We start from the raw sequence: 18756 nt of genomic DNA, 5'->3' as shown, positions 1-18756 counted from the left end.
CAATAGGTCTTGAGCATACTGCTGAAGTTGTGCAGGGAGGACATCCTCCGGGACCCCCCTCACCTTACCATTATTTACTGCATGCAGAGAGAGGAGCTGTCAGAATTCATTGGTGATGTCGGGGGTGGGCGGGACCAAGCAGGTATTAAACACCAGCCAATTACAGTTACACTTAATTTTAGATGTTTTAGTTACTATTATAATGTGAATTTTTGCACTTGAAGGAAATTTTCCACCACTACCCTTGCTACCCTTCCATGTCTTTATAGAACTTTCTTTGTGCAGTGGTGCATAGTCATGTTGGAACAGGAAGGGGTCATCCCCAAACTGTTCCCACAAAGTTGGGTGCATGAAATTGTCCAAAATGTCTTGGTATGCTTACGCCTTAAGAGTTCCCTTCACTGGAACTAAGGGGTCAAGCCAAACCCCTGAAAAACAACCCCACACCATAATCCCCCCTCCATCAATGCACCAGTGCACAAAGTAAGGTCCATTGGACTGCAAAGAGTCGTCCTGACCTCAACCCGAAAGAACACCTTTGGGATGAATTCGAGTGGAGACTTAGAGCCAGGCCTTCTCATCCAACATCAGTGCCTGACCTTACAAATGGCCTTCTGGAAGAATGATCATGCCTTCCCATAGACACACTCCTAAACCTTGTGGACAGCCTTCTCAGAAGAGTTGGCGCTATTATAGCTGCAAATGGTGGCCAACTCAATATTGAACCCTGCAGACTAAGACTGGGATGTCATTAAAGTTCATGTGTGTGTGTAAAGGCAGGCATCCCAAAAATGTTGTTTGTTTGAGCTTTGGGGTGCACACCCTAATGTAATAGGCTGCACACGCCTATGCTCCTACTCCTTGCTGCTGGGTTCCCTAATTCACTAATGAGACATGTCAGAAAGGTGTGAAATTAATGTTATTAGCTTTCTATGAATGCTACTTTTTCTTAGTTCATTGAATAAGCCAGTTATTAGGAGGAAACAAAATGAAAACAAAATTAAGATAGACAATAAGGTTTAACTTTATTCTCTAACACAATGCATGCAATTGAAATAAAACACAAACTGAATGTATTTATCAGAGACACAGCAACCAGTCCTCTTTCAATGGGAATTGGCTGTGACTAAAATTGACAAGTTTCTAACTACCTGTTTTACATAACACCAGGATACATCTAATAACACTAGCAGTCATTTTAAATTACAATGTTTTTACTGTAAAAATCTCCAGAGACAGGGTTACCCTGCAAAAGGCAATAAAATCTTGACACAAATTACAAACAAGTAAAAGTACACAGCTATACAAAACAACCAAAGCATCCATAGTACAAAGAGTCATCTTGAGTAGAGAGGAAAACATTTTTTGGATCCCCTGCTGAGTTTGTACGTTTGCCTACAGACAAAGAAATGATCAGTCTTTCACTGTTAAAATAAACCTACCTTTAAAATGAGAGGCAGAACAGAATAACAAACATCCAGAAAAATGCATTTCAAAAAGGGTATAAATTGATTTGCATTTTATTGAGTGAAGTAAGTATTTGATACCCTATCAATTAGCAAGATTTCTGGCTCCCAGGTATCGTCTGTACAGGTAGTGAGCTGAGATTAGGAGCACTCCCTTAAAAGGGAGTGCGCCTAATTTCAGTTTGTTACCTGTATAAAAGACACCTGCAATCAATCAGATACCAATCACTCCACCATGGCCAATGCCAAAGACCAGTCCAAGGATGTCGGGGACAAGATTTTAGACCTACACAAGGCTAGAATGGGCTACAAGCAGCTTGGTGAGAGGGTGACAACCGTTGGTGCGATTATTCGCAAATGGAAGAAATACAAAATAACTGTCAATCTCCCTCTCCCTCAGTCTGGGGCTCCATGCATGATCTCACCTCGTGGAGTTGCAATGATCATGAGAATGGTGAGATTTCAGCCCACAACCACACAGGAGAATCTTGCCAAAGATCTCAATCCTAAAGCGCCTGCAAAGTCTACCTGCTCAAGAAAACACTTTTACAGGCACATCTGAATGATTCAGAAGTGAACTGGGGGAAAGTGCTGTGGTTAGATAGATACTAAAATTAAGCTCTTTGGCACATCAACTCAATTCGCCATGTTTGGAGGAGAAGGAATGCTGCCTATGACCCCGAGAACACCATCCACGCTGTCAAATATGTAAGTGGGAAGCATTATGCTTTGGGGGTATTTTTCTGCTAAGGGGACAGGACAAGTTCACCGCATCAAAGGGATGATGGATGGGGCCATGTTCAGTCAAATCTTGGGTGAGAACTTCCTTCCTTCCTTCCTTGCTTCCAGGGCATTGAAAATGCGGCGTGGATTGGATATACTAGCATGACAATGACCCAAAGGAGAGTGGCTCAAAAAGAGGCACATTAAGGTCCTGGAGTGGCCTAGCCAGTCTCCAGACCTTAATCCTATAGAAAATATGTGTAGGGAGCAGAAGGTTCGAGTTACCAAACATCAGCCTTGAAACTAGACATGTGCGATTAGTTTCATACAAATTGAAAATTCTAATTTAAATTCGTACGTTCCGGAGCATCTGAAATACGAATTGCTATGCTTCCAAATTTTGTACGAAATACAAAATTTTGTTTACGAATTTCGAATCCAAATTCCGTTACATTGGAAATGTGTCTGTTTTTTTTATTGACCAATCAAAGGTTTTCTTCTGCTGCTGACTGAGTGAGGGTTGGGAAAATTACCTTTTTTAATATGGGAGTAGGAGACCGGTACTGGTAGTCGATGGGAGATTCAGAATCAGACAAAATAAGAATGTTCGTTAATTACTATTATTCGTTATGATTAAGTCAGCACAGCACAGGGATGGTGGGAACCCTTCATAATGATAAATTTATCATAACGAACAAACGTTTGTAATTGTTACGAAAAGTTAACGAAAATTTGTATTTCGTACAAATCCATATTGCATTTCGGACACGAATTACAAAATATGAATTAACAGCTAATAGGAAACGGAATGAAACAAAACACATTTATTGACGGTGCACATGTCTACTTGAAAATCTTAAGGACTTGGATCTGCAAAGAGGTGTGGGACAAAATCTCTCTTGAGATGTGTGAAAACCTGGTGGGCAACTACAAGAAATGTCTGACCTCTGATTGCCAACAAGTTTTGCAACCAAATACTATGTCATGTTTTGCGAAGTGAAGGGGTTAAATACTTATTTTACTCAATAAAATGCAAATCAAATTTCTAACTTTTTTAAAATGCGTTTTTCTGGATATTTTTGTTGTAATTCCATCTCTCACTGTTAAAATGAACTTACCATTAAAATGATAGACTGATCATTTCTTTGTCAGTGGGCAAACGTACAAAAACAGAAGGGGATCAAATACTTATTTCTTATCACTGCATGTGGGATCAGGATGGCCGATAGAATTATGGGTCTGCTGTATGATATTATGCCATAACTAGGAACTGCAGTGAGAGTAAAGCCTCGTACACATGATCGGATTTTCTGCAGGGAATTGTGTGATGACAGACTACCTAAAAATCCGACCGTTAGTAGGATCCAGACAGTTGCTGTCCAACTTTCAGCCAACAAATGCTGGATAGCAGGCTACTAAATTTTTGACAGACAGCGGTCTGTTGTCAGATTTTCATATCGTGTGTACACAAGTCTGTCACACAAAAGTAAAAAAGTACAAAGAGACATGCTCGGAATCAATGCTCACCAAGCATGACATTAGCAGAAAGGTGCCCAAAGGGTGGGGCTACAAGAGCAGAAACTCCACATAGTATGTCACTACGTTTGTGTTTGTATGCAAAACAAGTTCCCGGAACACGCCTGGACAAAAGTCTGATGCTCTGTTGGCCAACAATCGGATCATGTGTACAAGGTTTAAGTTTAAGTCTCTATGACTCGTAGAGATACTTTAAAATGAAGAAAGTTTTGTGAATTTTGAAAACAGGAAAGGGGTGTTATATGATAGTTGAGCAAAGGGAAGTAGACTTCAAATAACAATTATCCACGGGAGAAGGGATCAAGGAAGAGGAACTAGCAGTCAATTTTAGTTACCAAAGCACAAAAGGGCTAGTAAATAGTATTTGTTTTCTAATTTATTTCTTTTTTAATCCAATTGACATAGTTTTTGGTGAGGAATGTGTAGACACTTGGTAGTTCAGGGTTCGCACATAGTTTTGGACCAAAAGAAATAATTCCCCGAAACATTTTCTCACATATTAAAGGTCCTCCAGAATCACCCTGAAACATATATAAAACAAAATAATATAAACAAAATCTACTAGATTAGGTAGACATAATGATCATGTGGTATAGGAAGAGCCAGATCATCTACAAGGCAACTTAGGCAGGAACCCAGAGCTTGATGAATGTGCAAGGGTCCAGCTACAAACGTCATGCTCCTACAGTAAACCAGGAAGATAACACTGTTGATCAAATATGTGAACCTGCCTGTCACTTCACAATAGATTACACATTTAAGCAGTCGGTGCCTATTGCAGTCTTTATTAATGTCAAAGGATTATGGAAGGGAGGAGGCAAAGTTGCTACCAGGGACAGATATTCCAATAGACACTGTAGGCATGTGCCTACAGGTACCCTTCCTAGAGAAGCTCCTGTCTATAAGAGTTTTGTTTTTTTCTTTCTTTTTTTTTAAACCATTGCCCAGGGCCAAGGGCCAATGCCAGTAGCATAAGGCAGCTTTGGCAACTGTGAGGACACCGGGATGGGCCAGCTGCCCAAAAAGAACAGAGTGTGGCCGCAGTGAGAGGGGAAGACATGCCAGGGATAGTGATTCCTCCCCCTACCTTCTCCCCCAGTGGCTGATTGGGCACTCACTCCTATTCGGAACACCCCGGAGACAGAGGTTGCTGTTAGGCTTGCATTTTGATTGGCCGGCACTCAGGAAGGAGGTGTGGTCGGCATTGGAAATGAAGAAACCCAGAGAGCAACATGAGGGAGGTGAGTGTGCTGTGTGAATGTGCTGGATCATGTGGTGATAATAGAAAGAACACATAGAGAATACAAGGAATAGGATGATGACTGGGGTACTGAGCAGAGAGGGATGAGGATGATTCTAAAAAGGGAAGGGCATGATTATGGAGAGGAAATTGGAGATGAGGATGATAAGGATAGATCTGTAATAAGAATCTAGGGATGAGGATGATTCTGAAAGAAGAAGAGAATGATGGAGATTTTTTATAACTCACTGGACTATTTTTAATCGTATAGCAAGAGATTGAAAAAGATTTGAAATGATTAAAGTTTAAAAAGGTGTGTCTCCTCAACCTAAATATCCTAGGTGCACGGAAGGCTGCTTTTCTATGTATGCAATTACGTCACCAATAAGCGTAATGGGGTGATACTCGCCTATAGATGGGATTATAAGCCGGACGACCAGCCTAAGGATTGAAGGATTCTGTCACTGAACAAGATAGCCTATGGCTCTAATCAGGTGCTTCAAAAACAAACCCCCCCCCCCCCTCACCGCTGTAATTCAGGCGCCTGGATGAATGAATGCATGCATGAATGAATATATCCATACTACACAGAGGGGGTGGCTGGAGGGGGGGATACACCACCACTGCATTGAAGAGTTATGTCAATTTATGGTGTGAGGGAGATTTTCCCAGGTTACAGCCTCTGGTGGATAACACTCTGATGTTACTCCAAGGACTGTGACCATTTACATTGTGTACACACTATTACCTCCTCTGGACCACCATAGGATTTTGGAATTATTAAACTGGGCTACTGCTGTGCTGCATACCTTTGGAGATGGAATTATCCCTTCATCACAGCATAATTGTGAATACTTATTACCCATGGATGAAGCTACTATTATATTCCATCGATTGGCTGTAATGCCGGTCTCCCGCAGGTCTACCCTATGACCTCAATTTTCCAATCCCATTATTTGTTTTTGTTTCTCCTTACTACTCCCATTACTAGATTACCAAGGAAAGTTATCTACTTCTCCAATTCCAACATTTTGTGGACTTACACATCACTTAAGCCTCATACACAAGATCAGACTTTGTACAAACTTTCCCGTGGATTTTTGTACAAAGGGCGTCGGCCAAGAACTTGTATTGCATACACACAGCAGAATTTTTTCAGCCAAATTTCACCAAATCATGTGGTTTTTTTTATTTTATTTTTTTTACTAAAAATCATATTTGTAACTCTAGGTATGAGAATCCTTTAATTAAATATGTCAGTGGAATGACTATTCCAGACAAAAGCAATCAATAAACTGTCAATGATGAGATCAGGCAAAACTTCTTCCCACTGTAAGCCCATCCTCCTTGCAGAGCCCCCGGCAGATGCATGTGGATCCACCTTGGAACTGCATACAGGCAACCCATAGAAGTGGATGCACGCAGTGACTGCACAGACACAATCGCATGTCAGATCAGAATGCAGAGACATGTGCATTCGGATCTGTGCACCGACTCGCTGCCCCCATGTCACTCACTTTTGACTCAGAAATGTCAATGGACGCGCAAATAGGAGCTGTAGTTAGCGGTTCTCACCATCTGCTACGCAGACTCATACCCTTCATTCCAAAGGAGGACAAAGCAGTGGTAGTTGGAACAGTTAGTAATTCACGACTTGACTATGCAAACTCCCTTTACATAGGATTACCCCAATATCAACTTGCACGCTTACAACTTATCCAAAGCAGGTTTCTGTTACATCAGAGGGGGGCGGGGTCACCCATATGTCATTGGGGAAGCCCGGTTTCCCCCACTAGCGTCAGAGGGGGTGGGGTCAGGTGACGGGTGGCCCCGACCTCCTAATATAAGAAACGTCAGGCGCCGGCATCCCGCAGTGTCTCCGAGAGTGGAGACAGAAGATGGAAAGATGGATGCATGGATGGACTGCGCTGGACTGAGAAATCACCCCTCGCTGGATCAGATCAGTCATCGCTGGATACCGGAGAGATGATCATCCGTCGCTGGATAGCAAGAGTGGATTACCACCGCTGGAATCTTTTTTTAAATTTTTTTTATTTTTAATAAAGGAATTTTTCAAAAGTGTGTTTCTCTTATTTAACTATTTTTTTACACTTTCTTTGTGAAATGGTAGGGGTACTTTTGTACCCCCTTACCATTTCAAACAGGGGGGGGCCAGGATCTGGGGGTCCCCTTGTTAAAAGGGGGCTTCCAGATTCTGATAAGTCGCCCGCAGACCCCCACAACCATCGGCTAGGGTTGTGGGGATGAGGCCCTTGTCCCCATCAACATGGGGACATGGTGCTTTGAGGGGTCACAGACCCCCAAAGCATCCTCCCAATGTTGAGGGCATGTGGCCTGGTACGGTTCAGGAGGGGGGGCGCCCTTTCGTCCATCCTCTTTTCCTGCGGTCTGCCAGGTTGCGTGCTTGGATAAAGGGTCTGGTATGGATTTTTAGGGGGACCCCCACGTCAATTTTTTTTAAAATTTGACGCAGGGTTCCCCTTAATATCCATACCAGACCTGAAGGGCCTGGTAATTGAATTTGGGGGAACCCCACGCTTTTTTTTTTAATCAATGACTTTCAATGACTTTTCTCTGTATTACGGGAGCCGACAATTCATTATAGCCGTGAGTGATTTTAAAAGACTTTTTCCCGGGGGGGGCGTGGCCAGCGCGTAGCGGAATGGATGCCTGACTCGAGAGCTCCGCTCCAGCATAGAGGGATCCTACACTCCGAGGCGGCATACCTCACTTTAACTACCGAAATCGTATAGCTGAACCACCGCTCAATCTTTGGGGATGCCCCGCAAAAAAAACAACGCTACCCAGCCGCGGAAACTTCAAGATTTTTTCACCGCTATAGGCCGCGATGTCCAAGATGGCGCCGGCGGCGAGCCTCTATCTTCCGCGGGCGGATCTCCTTCACAGGCGCAAAGTCCGAGCTCGGATGGCGGCTCGGTACGGACTCTCCGACTGCCTCGACTCCCCTCTCCGGGAGCCCGGTGAAATCGAGACCTCGCTTAGAGAATGACCCGCTGGAGGACAAGGTTAGTGCTCATCAGAGCTCCCTCGATGACACGAGGGAACTAGCTGACACTATCAACACTTTCCCCACCTCGAATCAGCCTATCTCAGACACTACCCTGAAAGACATGTTAATTTCTCTTCGAGGCTCACTACACACAGACTTAATGGAGTGTATGAGAAACTTTAAATCCGATATGAACGAACTAGGAGGTAGGATGGACCACGTGGAAAAAAAGATGGGGGAATATGCGTCTTCCTACAATACACTAGTGGACTCCCATAATGAACAAGCGGATGAGGTGGCCTGGCTTAAAACGAAAATTGCTGACCTCGAGGACAGATCTCGAAGGAACAATGTCAAGCTACGGGGCATATCTGAAAGTTACCCACTTACCCACTTACACCAATATGCAAAAGACCTTATGATGGCGTTTTTACCCTCAACTCCAGACACTGAACTGATCATAGATCGGATCCACCGCCTGCCAAAGCCATCCCATCTTCCAGACAATACCCCAAGGGATGTCCTGATGAGGGTACACTTTTACCATGTGAAGGAGAGTCTCATGGCGGCTTACCGTAAGAACCCCAATCCTCCAACACAATATGCCACCATTCAGCTATACGCGGACTTATCGCAGTTCACCATGCAAAAACGTAAGTCCCTCTTATCGATTACTAAAGCGCTTAGAAATCACAACATCTTGTACAGATGGGGATACCCAACCAAGCTCATTGTTACAAGAGAGGGCAAAGTTTCTGTGATTTCCACCTTAGCTGAAGGTCTGGAGCTGCTCCGCATGTGGGACATTCTTCCAGTCCCAGATAACACTCCTGCTGCCTCGGAGTTGAATACTAGAGAGGATTGGCAAGTAGTGTCTCGCAAGAGACATAGCAAGAAAAACGACAAATAATTGCTTTGAATATGCCACTTGCTTACACCCGACGAACGACTCAACTAGATCCCTTTGCTGTGGAGCTCTTAGCCTACGGACCTCCCTGTTACCACCATGTGCAGATTATCTGCCACCGGATTCTGGACGGAGTCCACTTTTTTATCTTTTTGCCATTTGATCGTTGGCTTTTCTTTACTTTTTGTTTCTATTGGGTCCTATACCCCTGTTTCTTTCCCCTACCCTTTGGAGATGGATGAGGATAGTGTATTCGAGACCAAGACCACCCAGTCATCGACACTTCCAAGCGTCGCCTCTTGGACTTCCTGGGATAGGTATAGATCCCGTACAGATCTATGTTTAGCAATCCTATTTTATAATGACTCATGTCGTTCACAATAACATCCTTCAATGTCCGCGGCCTAAACCACCCAGCCAAACGTGCTTCGTTGTGGAAAGAAGCTTTGAAATTAGGCTCTGACATATTGTGTGTGCAGGAGACACACTGGGCTTCTACCTGTGAACCCACTTTTCAACATCACAGCTTTCCTCATATTTTCCGAGCCTCTTTTTCCGCAAAGAAAAGAGGTGTATTAGTTGCTATAAAAGATTCAGTAACTTTCTCCCTCCAAGGTGTACACGCTGACCCTGACGGTCGTTACTTGATTATAGTGGGCACCTTCAACCATACATTATATACCCTAGTTAATGTTTACGCTCCGAACACTCACCAGCTACGCTTCCTGAGAAAAACCCTTCGTAAAGTGGCTCAGCTTAAAAAAGGCGATTTGGTCGTCTGTGGAGATTTTAATGTCACACCTGATTTTACGATGGACACTACCTCGACCTCACGAAGATCCCCGCCTACTCTACAACCTTTACTCCATACGGAGGAATTGTATGATGTCTGGCGCTGCCAACACTCAACGGAGAGGGACTACTCCTACCACTCCTCCAGACACAACTCATACTCACGAATCGACTTAATTTTGACGGACAAACTACTCCTGCAGAGACTTTCTTCTTCGATCATCCACGACATTACTTGGTCCGATCACGCCCCGGTATCCGTTACGGTGGACGGTCAGAGCCCTCGGACGCGTACGAACACTTGGCGCGCCAACGCCTACCTTTTTCAACAACCACAGCATGTAACCTATTTGTCGAAGCATTTGCATGAATACTTTTCTTTTAACAGCAACTCAGTCTCTGATCCCTTTACTATGTGGTGTGCTCATAAGGCCTATATGAGAGGTATTTTAATTCAATTAAACTCACGGGTTAAAAGGCAGAGGACACATAAAATGGATTCCCTTCTATCAGATATCCGACGACTAGAATCCCACAATAAAACTAACAAAACTACTGTAATGATGAACGCATTAAATAAACTTCGTTCGGATCTCAGGCTCCTATTACTAGAACAATACGACAAACATGTCCAATATTTGAAATTGTCACACTACTCATCTGGCAACAGGGCTGGCAAATTACTTGCCCGGAGATTAAAAGAACATAAAACTAAATCTAATATCCCCTTTTTAATCCGCAAAAGCGACAATAGTAAATTATATAACCCCTTAGACATTGCAAATTCTTTTGCGGATTATTATTCCTCCCTTTACAACCTTAAAAATGACCCGACCACCCCACAGCCCACCGAATCCGACATTAAAAAATTTTTTACGGGTCTTTCCCTTCCTACTCTAACGAAAGATCAATTGGATATCCTCAACTCACCTATCACCGAGCCTGAGATCCAACGGATTACTAGGACCCTTCCGACTGGTAAATCGCCAGGCCCGGATGGTCTGCCAAATTGTTACTATAAAGTTTTCTCTCAAATTCTATCCCCAGCCCTAAAAGAGGTTTGCTCTGCGGCGGTGTCCTCTGCCTCGTTCCCTTCGGAGATGCTCAAGGCATATATAGTTACTATCCCTAAACCTGGGAAAGAACCTTCTACGCCGGCCAATTTTCGGCCCATCTCCTTATTAAATACCGATGTGAAATTGTATGCAAAAATTTTGTCCTCCAGGCTTCTTCCTATTCTTCCATCCCTGATAGGGCCGGAGCAGACAGGCTTTACGAAGGGACGACAGGCGTCGGACGCCACTAGAAGGGTTGTTGATGTGCTACAGTACGCCAAATCCTGTCGGATGCCTTCTCTGCTGCTATCTTTGGATGCGGAGAAGGCATTCGACAGGATACACTGGGGATATATGTCTTATACGCTGAGCAGATTTGGGTTCTCGGGACCCATCCTGTCCGCGGTCCTGGCCCTATATTCTTCCCCTTGTGCTCAGGTTTACACATCGAACACGCTCTCTTCCTCTTTTCATATTTCAAATGGGACTAGACAGGGATGCCCCCTCTCTCCCTCCATCTTCAACCTCCTTATAGAACCCCTCGCGGAAAAAAATCAAATCCCACCCTGACATACCGGGCTTCGAGTTTGCGGGGAAATCCCACAACATAAGCCTTTTTGCGGATGACATCATCCTTTTCCTATCTTCCCCGCATTCCTCCCTCCCGCAGGCCCACTCCATACTGAATGCTTTTAGCTGCATATCCTACTATAAGGTGAACTTTACTAAATCACTTATTTTAGGTTTAAATCTCACTTCCCAACTCAAGCTCACCCTGCGAGACAAATTTCCCTACTCATGGGCGAAGTCCAGCCTTCCCTATCTGGGGTTACAAATTACAGATGACCCACTTAAACTAGCTGATGCTAATTATATGCCTTTAATTGCTAAAATAGAGAGAGAAACTAACAGACTTGCCAAAACGGAGCTTACCTGGTCAGGAAGGCTAGCGTCTTTCAAAATGTTGTTACTCCCTCAAATATTATATGTATTCCGTACTCTACCTATCCCGCTCAAAAATACTCACTTAAAAGAACTTGATACTATACTTAGGAGATACATTTGGGGGGCCAAGCGACCCAGATGCGCCAGACGTCTGCTGATTAAACATCGGTCGGTTGGAGGGATGGGTTTGATTGACCTCAAAGATTACCATAGAGCGACCATACCTACCTCACTTAAACATTGGTTCTCTCCTTCACCGGATCTCCTCTGGTGTGGCATAGAGCAAGCCCTTAGCCCGACAAAAGACCTCCGCTTACTACTTCTATCGGACTTATGGAAACCTTTCCCTCTGCAAACTCTCCCACTCACCCTGCAGGCCTCATTATTAGCATGGAGAGATTTACATAAGCTATTGGACACATCCCTCACCACCACAACGGTTCCAGCACCTATAGAAATCTTATCTCAAATGATTCCCAATACAAACTTTTCGAGATGGAAGGCTAGGGGTATCTCCCACATCTCTGACCTGTACCAGGATGACCATCTTAAACCCTTCGCAGTATTGAGAGATGAATATGCATTACTACCTAGAGATCTATATGGTCATTTACAAGCAACTCATTTTCTCAAATCATTAGAACCCTCTCAAATTACTATTCGTGTCCCAGACACACTATGGAAATATTATGCTACATCCCCTCCCAATACTAAAGGAATTTCCCTTTTCTACTCTGCATTTCAGAATAAATCTACATTCACCAATTCCCATCCCTACGCAAAATGGGCGTCTGATTTTAATAAAACTTTCACTCCTTCTGAATGGCAAAAAGCATTCCAGGCTATTTACAGTTCTTCGAGATGCGTGAACCACTGGGAGCTCTCACAGAAAATAGCTTTGCTTTGGTATTTGACACCGTATCTTATGGCAAAAATCTCGCCATCTAACTCTCCCCTTTGTTGGCGGGGGTGTGGCGAGATTGCCAACCTTTCCCACATGTTCTGGTTCTGTAAACATCTTTCCAGTTTTTGGGGGAGCATATTTCGGTGTGCCTCGTGTATCTCGGGAATTTTAACACCAATGTGCCCTGAACTAGCGGTTTTAAATCTGGGTATCGGAAACTTTCCCCCCCAATGTCGTACAGTGATCACGCATCTACTGATAGCGGCCAGATTAGTGATCACCAGGAATTGGAAATCTAACCGTTCCCCTAACATTTCAGAAGCTCTAGACATCATTAGACAAAATTACAAATTGGAATCTTTATTTGCTGATAAGCACGGGTCTAGAACGAGGTTTGATCACCAGTGGAAAACTTGGGTGGACTGGTCTGTACAGAATTGATCATTAAATAGATCTTTCCCCTTACTCTGTTGTTCCTTTTCTCCTTTTATGATAGTTTGATTACAAATGTTGTTGACTTACCAGTTTTTTTTTTCTGTATCGAACCTAGGTATGTTTATATACAGAGATATTTGCCTGCCTACTGATATTCTACCTTACTAATTCGACTTCGCTGTTCTCCACCATCCTCCAACCCCCTCTCTTCTCTCCTTCCTCTCTCTCCTTTTTTCCTCTTTCCTTACTCACCCTTTCTATATTCCTTCCCCTATACCAGTACTGATCATATGGAAATGCATACTATTAGCTGACTTTATTTCCTTCTGCAATGTAAGACCAGTACTTTGTTATTTTTGTGTACAATGTGTTGAATAGCTTCCTATGACTCCTTCTACTTTGTGATCATTGTATGCTCTGTATTCATGTGTTCGCTGTAATCATATTTCTGTTAAAATTCTGAATAAAAATTATTTGAAAAAAAAAAAAGACTTTTTCCCGGCAGAAATGACACTTTGTGCAGGGACAGTTCTAAGCACGGGAAACATGCGCCCCTTCACAGGCATACTATAGACACCCCCCAGGTACGAAATTTAAAAGGAATATTACACTTTTATTGTTTCACTTTAATCATTATTAAAATCACTGCTCCCGAAAAAACTGCCATTTTTTAAACTTTTTTTTGCATTGATCCATGTCCCCTGGGGCAGGATCCAGGTCCCCAGACACTTTTTAGGACAATAACTTGCATATTAGCCTTTAAAATTAGCACTTTAGATTTCTCCCGTAGACTTGTACAAGGTGTTCCCAGCTTTTCGAATTTGCAGTGATCGCCCCAAATTGTTCACTGTTCGCCGAACAGGCAATGTTCGAGTCGAGTCGAAGCTCATCCCCAATGCTGAGGGACCCACACAAAAAATCTAACAAAAAGATAGGGGTATTGACAACAGAGCGGTAATGCATTTCGAAGCTCTTGCAACTGAAGAAGTCTGAAGAAGCAGCAAGAGCTTCGAAATGCATTATCGATCTGTCGATAATGCATTTCCTGTAATGTACAGTATATAATACAGTGTGTGCAGTATAATACACTGCAGTCAGTGTACAGTATATATTACAGTATAGTGCAGTGTGGAAAAAAAATCCCCATCATGTCCAGAAGGCCACCAAGGAGAGACAGACGATCACAGACGACGAAAAGAGGGCAAGTAGCCTCTGTGTCTACAGTGAAAAGTGGTGGTCACAGACATAGTGCATCCTCTGCAGGCAGGCCATGCTTGTAAGGACATTGAGCCACAACATGCCGAAGAGTTGGTGGAGAGGATAACTAAGCCAGCCTCATTCCCTGTCACCCAGGCTCATACTAGTTTGCCTTCCAATGCAGTGGCCAAAGTGGCCTATTCCACCATTTACTTGTCCACAGTTACTCCTTAGGTAGCCCCACCATCAAGCACAGAGGAGTCACCAGAATTATTCGACCATGTCAGTTACATGCTGATAGAGGATGCACAGCAATTTGAATGCTCCAATGTTGGTTCCCAGGTTGTGGAAGGGAGTACCGTGAGCCTAGACAAAGGGGAGCCACAGAAGGACAAGAAACTAGCAGTCATGTTCTCCCAGCTGCAGCATACTGCCAAGTTTGCTCCAGTGATGAGGAGGGAGGGAATGATGAGGTTACTGATTGTACTTAAGTGCCTGAGGAGAACAGAGAAGGAAAGGGAGGAGGCGGCACAACTCCAATTATTAGGCAGGATGTCCTCCAGGGGCCAGCTTGAGGGCAGCCATCCTATTACATCACAGGTGCAGGGCGCTGCTGACTCCCCACTGACTTCCAAAAGTTCAATTGCTGTGGGCTTTTCTCAACACATGTGCAGTAGATTGCACCATTGCTGTTTACAATCTCTGTCTGAAGCAGATTAAGCATAGCCAGAACACCAGCCACTTGGGCACCACATGCTTGACAAGACATATGACAACCTGTCATGCATTCCATTGGCAACAGCACCTGAAAGACCCACATAAAAAAAACGCAGACTTCTCCTTCTCCCTCTCCCTACTATACCTCAAGTCCTCTCAAAAACCTGCACTGAGAGGAATCAAGGTATTGTGTTAGGTGTCACAAGTAATTGCACCCAATCTGCTAGCGGTACACCACCTGTTGATTTCACCAGGCATATTTCTCTACCCCAGTTGCTGAACCGTAAAAAAAGCACTGTCCCAGCCATCCACATGCTCGGTGTCTAAATGCTAGCTTGGCCAAATTGCTAGCACTGCAACTGCTGCCTTTTCATCTGGTAGACTCTTCTCCCTTTTTTGAATTTGTGGAATGTGCTGTACCACAGTGGCAGGTTGAAAAAAGAAATGTATTTTCATGTAAGGCCATTCCAGCTATGTACCGTTATGTGGAAGGCAATTCTTTGGCCTTGTTGGACAGGGCGGTCAGCAGCAATGTTTACATTACTACTTACTCATGGTCCAGCAGGCAAGGGCAGGGACATGGGCGTCCGCAGCAGGGGGCAAGGGGGGGTCAAGTGCCCCCCCTGGAATCCCCAAGGTGTTGCAGCCGCCATGCTGCATTTTTTTTTCTGAGTCTGCTGGCGGCTGCATCCTCCGCTCTCTCCTCTGGATCACAGTGCTGGCTGGCTCTGTGTTCGGCGGCCACTCTGTAACACAGTCCCGCCCCCCCAGACCGGCTCATGTGATAGTAGAGAGAATAAACATTCCGCCTATCACATGAGCCGGTCTGGGGGGGCGGGACTGTGTTACAGAGCAGCCACCGAACACAGAGCCAGCCAGCGCAGTGATCCAGAGGAGTAGATGCCCGCCCTGTGTGCCACAGTGCCTGGATAGGAGGATCGAGGGGGGGGGGCTGCAGTGCTCTCCTCCACCACCACACTCTCCTGCTCCCCCCTGCTCTCCTCCACCACCGCACTCTAAACCTGCACCCCCAGTGCTTTCCTCCACCACCGCACTCTCCTGCCCCCCGTGCTCTCCTCCACCACCACACTCTCCTGCCACCCCCTCCAGTGCTCTCCTCCTCCACCACCACACTCTCCTGCCACCCCTTCCAGTGCTCTCCTCCACCACTGCATTCTCCTGCCCCCCACAGTGCTCTCCTCTACCACCACTCTCCTGCCCCCCAGTGCTCTCCTCCACCACCACACTCCCCTGCCACCCCCTCCAGTGCTCTCCTCCACTACCACACTCTCCTGCCCCCCCACAGTGCTCTCCTCCACCACCACACACTCCTGCCCCCCCCAGTGCTCTCCACCACCACACTCTCCTGCCCCCCCAGTGCTCTCCTCCACCACCACCACACTCTCCTGCCCCCCCCCAGTGCTCTCCTCCACCACCACACTCTCCTGCCACCCCCTCCAGTGCTTTCCTCCTCCACCACCACACTCTCCTGCCCCCCCCACAGTGCTCTCCTCCACCACCACACACTCCTGCCCCCCCCAGTGCTCTCCACCACCACACTCTCCTGCCCCCCCGTGCTCTCCTTCACCACAACACTCTCCTGCCCCCCTCTCCCATGCTCTCCTCCACCACCACACTCTCCTGCCCCCCCACAGTTCTCTCCACCCCTGTTCTTGCTGCCCTCCCTGCTCTCCAGATCCTTCTCTAGCTACCATCCCAGTGCTCTCCACTCCCCCCAGTGCTCTCCCCCCTGTCCCCCCAGTGCTCTCCCACCCACAGTGCTCTCCCCCTTGTCCCCCCCAGTGCTCTCCTCCACCACACTCTCCTGCCCCCCCAGTTTTCTCCTCCCCTGTTCTTGCTGCTCTCCCCATCCTTCTCTAGCCACCATCCCCCTGTCCCCCCAGTGCTCTCCCCCCTGTTCCCCCCCAGTGCTCTCCACTCCGCCCAGTGCTCCCCCCTGTTCTCCCCCCCACAGTGCTCTCCACTCCCCCCAGTCCTCTCCCCTTCGTGTTCTCCCCCTGTGCACTCCCCCCAGTGCTCTCTCCCCTGTCCCCCCCAGTGCCCTCCACTCCCCCCAGTCCTCTCCCCTCCGTGTGCTCCCCTAGTGCTCTCCCCCCCAGTGCTCTCCTCTCTCCCCCTGTTCTTTCCCCCCCAGTGCTCTCCACTCCCCCCAGTGCTCTCCCCCTGTTCTATCTCCCCCCCAGTGCTCTTCAGCTCTCCCCATCACTCTCCAGCCCCCACCCCAGTGCTCTCCAGCCCCCTATTCTCCCCACCCTTGTGCTCTTCAGCCCCCCATTCTCCCCACCCCTTTTCTTTCTGCCCCCCCAGTGCTCTCTACCCTCCGTGCTCTCCACCCCTGTTCTTTTTGGCTCCCCCCAGCACTCTCCACTCCCCACCCCTGTACTCTCCACTCCCCCTGAATTTTGGCCCCACCCATGTGCTCTCCACCCCCCATAGTGCTCTCCAGTCCCCCGTGCTTTCCACCCCTGTTCTTTCTGACCCCCACTGGTGCTCTCAAGCTCCCCCCCCATTGCTCTCCACTCCCCCCTGCTCTTTGTACCCCCCTGTACTCTCCAGCCCCCGTGCTCTCCACCCCTGTTTTTCTGCCCCCCCAATGCTCTTCACCACCCCTCACTCTTAGCCCCCCCCCCCCAGTGCTCTCAGCCTACCATGCTCTCTACCCCTGTTCTTATTGCCCCCCCCCAGAGCTCTCCACTCCCCACCCCTATGATCTCCACTCCTCCTCGCTCTTTGCAGCCACCCATGTGTTCTCCAACCCCGCCAGTACTCTTTGCTCCCCCTTCTCTCCTACTCCCACCCAGTGCTCTCCACTTCCCCAGGACCAGAGGGCAGGCTGACTGGGGCCGGAAAATGAGGACGGCTGAAGGTAAAGGTGGCCAGGGACCACTCCATCTCACAGCAGACAGATCCTCTGGAAGGAGCACCGTCCCCATCCAAAACGAGAATAGACCCTGCCTGCTGCTGGGCGTCATGGATATCCTGCTGGCATGCAAGGTACTATACCGAGCATCAACAACACACCTTCCCACAGACAGGGACTGCAGTCTGGGACATGGGGCACAGGAGAGGCTGCAATGATGGGCACAGTGAGACTGCATTCACGGCACAGTAAAGCTGCATTTGGTGGGCACAGTAAGGCTGCATTTGGTGGGCACTGGTGAGGCTGCATTGAGCTCTTGCATCAAGTCTGCAATCTCTGACCATCTCCTGTAGCATGTCTGCAGTCTCTGAGGGAGTCAAGAGTGGGAGTGGGATGGGGGTCATGGGAGAAGTCAGACTTGTGTTGACAGTGGACAGGAGACTATAAGATAAAACCAGAGCCACCAAGCTGGAGCCGACTGACTGAGCCCTGCACAGTGCACCTGATAGGAGGTCAGTGACAGCACCGCCAGGCCAGTTGGGGGTCACTGATGTAAGGGGGGAGTGAGTATGATAATGTAAGGGGCACTGATATAAAGGGTTTCCTCCATATATTAGTAACCCACCCCCCTTACCTTAGAGTATTCTTTCTGCAGAAGGTGGTCCCCCCCTACGTTCTGAGTTTCTGGGGTCCCCCTTGATGATTGATCACTTACCACAATTAACTGGAATTTGAATATATATATATATATATATATATATATATATCTTCATCAAATGTGCTTTAAAATGTATGGTTTTCCCTTTCATGAACAAGAAAATAATGACGTTATGCTGTTGGGCTGGTATGAAATTTTTTCCAGGGCTGGGTTTTGAAAGCATGGGCGTCCGCAAGGTTACTCAGGTGGCTGAGTAACATGCCCATACA

At 46.5% G+C, this 18756-nt stretch overlaps 1 protein-coding gene across 1 annotated transcript in view; it reads right to left on the bottom strand.

Annotated features, from left to right (window-relative positions):
• Positions 1-1006: 1006 nt before the first annotated feature.
• Positions 1007-18756, bottom strand: part of LOC143940922 (granzyme A-like) — a 31860-nt gene continuing 14110 nt past the window's right edge. Inside the window, exon 5 of the mRNA XM_077462745.1 lies at positions 1007-4246. Coding sequence (XP_077318871.1) covers positions 4097-4246 — 150 coding nt within the window. The 3' untranslated portion in view covers positions 1007-4096. The remainder of the gene's footprint in view (positions 4247-18756) is intronic.

The sequence above is a fragment of the Lithobates pipiens genome, unplaced genomic scaffold (assembly GCF_037356315.1).
Source record: "Lithobates pipiens isolate NorthernLeopardFrog02 unplaced genomic scaffold, aLitPip1_a1.2 Scaffold_3, whole genome shotgun sequence".
Taxonomy (NCBI): domain Eukaryota; kingdom Metazoa; phylum Chordata; class Amphibia; order Anura; family Ranidae; genus Lithobates; species Lithobates pipiens.
Note: the sequence above shows the minus strand (reverse complement) of the source record. Positions and strands in the feature narration are given on the sequence as shown.